The sequence below is a fragment of the Amyelois transitella genome, chromosome W (genome assembly GCF_032362555.1).
Source record: "Amyelois transitella isolate CPQ chromosome W, ilAmyTran1.1, whole genome shotgun sequence".
Classification (NCBI taxonomy): Eukaryota; Metazoa; Arthropoda; class Insecta; order Lepidoptera; family Pyralidae; genus Amyelois; species Amyelois transitella.
Window position 1 is genome coordinate 11,105,358 of NC_083536.1, and position 6,000 is coordinate 11,111,357.

Genomic DNA, 6,000 nt, shown 5'->3' on the forward strand with positions numbered 1-6,000 from the left:
CCATACTTTGTGCGAACTTTGGGTAGAACAAGATAACTAGCCCGTCGTGTGAGTCGCTTAGTCACATGTTTTGTTTGTGTGAGTGTGATCGAGGTGTGGATGGTCTTGTTTAATACTTTACGTACGAGTATGCATGTGTGGTATTTATACAATTGTTGAAGAGTCATAAGTTTGGTTTCTTTATAGATTTTAGTACAAGAGCTAAGATATGGATAATGAAATAACAATTTTATAATTTTATTTTGTGCAATTTGTAGTTTGGCAAGTCTAGTTTTTGAGGCGGTACCCCATATCTCAATCAGATATATAAGATGTGATTTTACCGTAGCATTATAGATAGATAATCGTAATTTTCGGGGGAAACAACGAACAACTCCGCGTAGTGAAGCCATTAGTGCCGATAGTTTTTTTTTTAGATAATCAATTTGAAATTGCCATGTCAGTTGGTTATCTATTCTCAAACCTAGATATTTTTCATTTGATTTTTCATTCAAGGGGATGTTATTAATAGTTAATTTATTGTATAGTGGAATTTGTTTGTTTTTAGCTTTGAAAATAATATATGAGGTTTTAGATATATTTATCGTGAGAAGATTAGTTTGAAGCCAGCTAAAAAGAACGTCAAGATCTTGTTGAACACATGGAATTATTTCAGTTATCTTAGGGCCAAAATAAAATAAGCACGTATCATCTGCGTATAGAGTAAGATGACCTTGTAGCCCTAAATCTTGCACATCATTGATATAAACGAGAAAGAGTAATGGACCCAAGATCGATCCTTGAGGGATTCCATATGTAACCGGAAGTGGTGTACTTTCATATTCATTAATTTTGACAATTTGACTGCGATCCCTAAGGTAAGATTCGAACATTTTAAGGGCAATGCCTGTTATACCGATCCGTTGAAGTTTTTTCAGTAAAATTTCATGACTAACTGTGTCAAAAGCCTTCTTAAAATCAATGAAAACACCAAGTACCACATTCTTTCCATCTATATTGCTTTTGATTTTTGTGACTAAGTCTACTGTAGCTGCCAATGTATTACTTTTGGGTCTAAAGCCAAATTGACGTTCCGAAATTATTTCATGTGAATCCAAATGTTCTATTAGGCGTTTGTAAAGAACTTTTTCTAATATTTTTGACAATACTGGCAGGACAGAGATCGGTCTATAGTTTCCGGGATCGGCTTTGGAGCCTGATTTGTGTATTGGGGTAACTTTGGCTGTTTTCATTGATTCGGGAAAGTATCCTATGCTTAAGAGATCGTTAAGGCAGGCAGTGAGTTTATCGACTATAAGTGGTTTTAGGCATTTTAGTGCTTTAGTACTAATTCCGTCGATACCAGTGCTAGTGTTAGAATCCAAACTGTCAATGATTTCAGATATTTCATCAACAGTATAAGGCGTTAAAGTTGTGAGGCCATTGATGCTTGTTGTTGATTGAGTGTGCATATTTGTTTGGTTTCGGTGCGAGTTTTTTGAGATAATTTCATTTGCCAATAGTGAACCAATTGTGGAGAAGTATTCATTAAATGTATTACAAATTTCTAAAGGATCGACAATAGTTTTATTTTTGATTGATAGTTTTGGGGGAGCACAGTTCTGTTTAATTTCATTTTTAGCAAGATGATTTATAAGTTCCCACGTCTTCTTCGGCTTTCTATCACATTTTCTAAATTCGTCGCAGTAATACTCTGCCTTTTTGTTTTTAATCTCAGCAGCCACAGAGTCGTTTTTCCTATTATAAGCTTCTTGCAGAATTTTGTTCTTCGGATCATTTTTTAAGTTCGCCCAAAGCACATTTCTTTCGTTAATTTCTTGTAAAATACTGCTTTGTATCCAGTCATTTCGGGGTAAGTTTAGTGTTTTGATTTTTGTGTCTTTGCTTTGGTTGATGCTTTCTTTAATCTTTGTTTCAAGTTGAGCAATACTTATCTTATCTCTATCATTAATAGTATTTTCCATAAATTTGTATAGTTTATCATAGTTTAGCCCTTTGTAAACAACACGTTGCTTTGGAGGAGATGCTTCTTGGCTGCATTCGACCGATTTACGGGTCGACGTGGCCTTCCGCATACGGTCTATTCCGATAACGGTAAAAATTTTGTGGCTGCCGGCAAGCATTTCAATGAATTATTTAACTTCTACAATAAAAATCAACATCAACTAACTGATAAGTTTACAGTCAGGAAGGTAACGTGGAAATATAATCCTCCGGCAGGAAGTCATTTTGGCGGAATGTTTGAAGCCGGAATTAAATCGGCTAAATATCATTTAAAACGCGTACTTGGTACACGTGCTTTGTCGTTCGAAGAACTGTGCACTTTATTTTCTAATATAGAAGCGATTTTAAACTCGCGGCCTCTGTGCAGTTTGTCAAACGATCCCAACGAATTCGACGTCTTGACCCCAGGACATTTTTTAGTTGGTCGTCAATTAGTGTCGACTCCTACTTACGACTCCTCGAATACGTCTCTTAATCGCTTAACGCGATGGCAATGTATTCAGCAGGCCACGCTGCACTTTTGGCGTCGGTGGAAAGGTGAATACCTACATACATTGCAGCAAAGACAAAAATGGCTAGTTGACACACCTAACTTATCCGTAGATGACTTAGTTTTGATCCATAACGACAACATTCCATGCCAACAATGGAGCCTAGGACGTGTCGAAAAAATTCATCCCGGACTTGATGGAAGGGTTCGCGTTGTTACCGTTCGAACGCAAAATTCGCGACTGCAGCGCCCTGTCACTAAATTGAGTCCTCTCCCAAAAGAGCAGGATGAATAGATACATTATCATTTTCAAATTCATTCAATATAACATACATATATATATAGTTAACCCTTTATTTGGTATTGTTAAGTATAGTTAACATTAAAATTAAAAAAATCTATACGTGCATTTAATTTACTCTGTAATAATTTTGCCATTTATATGGTAACATCATATTATTCTGAAGTAGAGTAAATTTAGTTCATAGCATTGGCAGCACCGTGTGTCAAATTAGCGAGTGACAATGGCGGCGAAGCAACGCGCTCTGCGGATTCTGCAGGTAATTATATGTTTTTGTGTGTATTCTGGGTGTTTTTGAAGAATATTTTATTTGTATTTTGTTGAATAATGTATAATCAGATGTATCTTGTATTTTTCAAGCCAAACCACGGTTGGATAAAAGTGTAATCAGGTCTGTTACCCAAACGTTATGTATACTTAACATATTTCGGTGGTGGGAATTTTAGTTATAAAACTGTTTGTTAAGCATGCTTAACAAAATCGCATGATGAGACAGTGTGAATCAAATACATTTTGGGTTTTTAATTTAGCCATGATTGTTCTTTCGTGCTTTTATTACGATGGGTGCTTTTTTAACTAACTTTATATGGTTCCGTTTGTTCGTATCGAAAATATGTTAACCCTTAGCATGCAATTAACATTTACAATTAATTAAACTCTTGGATTTTAGACGAGAAATTAAGTTGTGCCTTTGCCTGTTTATAAAATTAATAGTTAACGCTTTTTTAAGGAGCTTTGTTGGATGGTTTGCACACGTATTTATTAAACGGTGTTACAGTGCAGAAATAATGTTTTTTATTTTTATTTTATTGTTTAGCATGGCTTCTTGCAACCATTCAATTTATTTTCAGAACTCGCGTTCGAAACAAATATTGGCTCTCGTTCCTGAGGTAAACGCTCCATCAGACGTAAGTGGCGAGTCGGAACCTGAAAATGAAGAAGCTCTGCTTGCTCATGTTGCAACTGAATCATCTGATGCCCCGTCAATTGACTCATCGTTTGAAAGGCTAAACATATTGGATTCCTCTTTGGAGGATGACCGGAATTCCTCTCTATCACTACTAACTAATATAATCAACACAGCTGATGAACAAGTTTATGATTATTCACTTCCATCCATCAGTTCTTTGCCAATAATTTCTCCATTGTCGAACATTCCATCAGTCACACCGTCATTCATACTCAATCAAATAAGTGGCTCACCTCAACAATCTCCTCAAAACGTTGCTCCATCACAGCAGTCTCCACAAGCTATAGCCTCATCACCACATCCAAGACGTACTAGAGCAGCAAAAGCTCTTATTAGACCAAACATTGTTCGTAGACCTCGTCGTGTAGTCAACAAGAAAATAGCATTACATTTTCAATGGACAAAGAGACATTTCCAACATCGTGCAGAACTAGAGCCAGATGTTTTTGTAAGTCCACTACCAGATGAAAAATTCCCACTAGAATATTTTAGCGACTTTTTGTCTGACGACATTTTAGAAGATACTTGTCAATTTACAAATATGCATGCCGTTCAGACAACCGGCCGATCTTTAATATAATCCTAGAAAACCCCGTAAGAGGGGATTTAAGAATTTAGTTCGAGCAGGAGCTTCCGGAATAATTTACGATTTTTTTCTTTATGCCGGAAATGATACGTTTGAGGATTGTAATTTTTCCGAAGAAGAAGAGGGTTTAGGATGGGGTGCTAAGGCCGTCTTACGACTCTGCAAAACTATCACAAAAAAACCGTGTGTTGTATATTTCGATAATTTTTTCTCTTCGCTTGAATTAATGTATCACCTCAGACACGAATATGGAATATTCAGCCTCGGTACGTTTCGGGCTAACCGTATAAAAAGTGGAGCCGAAAAATTGAAATCTGACAAATTTCTTAAAATTCATGGCAGAGGGGCTTTTAGTCAGGTTGTATGTAACAAGACAAAACTGTCTTTAGTAAAATGGAACGATAACAAGTGTGTTATCTTAGGTTCAAGCTATGTCGATGCTTACCCGACAACAAAAATAAAGCGATATTGTAAAGTTAAAAAACAAAGAGTGGAGGTACTTTACCCGAATATTGTGAAACACTATAATGCTCATATGGGCGGCGTAGACCTGGCGGATATGTTAATAGCTTTATATAGAACGGAAATTAAAAGCAAGAAGTGGTACCTATCAATCTTTTCGCAGCTTGTTGATATATGCGTAAATAACGCGTGGTTGACATACAGGCGTGATAACAAAAGAAGAGGAGAAAAAAAGTATAAGGGCCTGAAGAAATTTCGGCTGGAAATTTTTAAGTCTTTGCTAAAGAAAGGAAAATCAATGAAAAATATCAATGTGGAAGATTTACCCACAGCTGAAAAAATACAAAAGCCAAAACGCTCTAGACCTGCAGATGATGTGCGTTATGACAAAATTGACCATTTCCCTCAACATGGTGCAGAGTATGGTAGATGTGCTTATTGTAAGAAAGGATTCACGACTGTAAAATGCCTGAAATGTGAGCTCAAACTTTGTTTTGTAAAAGATAGAAAGTATTTCTTTAACTATCATCATAAGTAGGAAGAGCGTTTTTCAATTAAAAATACTCTGCTTATGATGATACCATTTAAATGTCTTTGTTTTAGAATAAATTTTTTTAACTATACACATTTTTTATTTTACCTATGAACTGATTATGTTTAGTATACTTAACGATTGTCTCTGTATTTACTACTCCAATCAATCAACTTTGTTAAGTATACTTAACATCGATTTTTCTTTTTATTTTACCTATGAACTGATTATGTTAAGTATACTTAACATCGATTTTTCGCGAAAGTACCAACAAAATATTTTTTTTATTATTTTTTTCATGTACATTGTAGGCCTATAACCACAATATGTGCAAATCAAAATAATATTGAAACCCTTTTTGCTCTGCCAAATGAAGGGTTAAGTAATAAAGTTAAATAATATTTATAGTTATATATAGTATATTTATATTTATATCCACATTTATACAGTCCACTTAAAGTATTCTATATCTAGATAATACCTATTTTATCTCGAACAGGTACACTGATCTCGTAAGTTCTCGTATTGTACTCAAAACATTATTTATTCTGTGTTTATCCATTTTGAAATCAATGTTGATTTCGGTGGGGGGAAATGTTAGGTAACCGACTAAAATCCTTTTCCTTACCTACAACGCCATCTAGTATCTTCCTGT

At 35.2% G+C, this 6,000-nt stretch overlaps 1 protein-coding gene across 1 annotated transcript; it reads left to right on the forward strand.

Annotated features, from left to right (window-relative positions):
* Positions 1-2,904: 2,904 nt before the first annotated feature.
* LOC132904202 (piggyBac transposable element-derived protein 3-like) lies at positions 2,905-5,467 on the forward strand. Its single transcript, XM_060954118.1, has 3 exons — positions 2,905-3,054; positions 3,647-4,324; positions 4,359-5,467. Exons 1-3 carry the CDS (start codon positions 3,019-3,021, stop codon positions 5,349-5,351), a joined length of 1,707 nt encoding a protein of 568 aa, XP_060810101.1. The 5' UTR covers positions 2,905-3,018; the 3' UTR covers positions 5,352-5,467.
* The last annotated feature ends 533 nt before the right edge of the window (positions 5,468-6,000 follow it).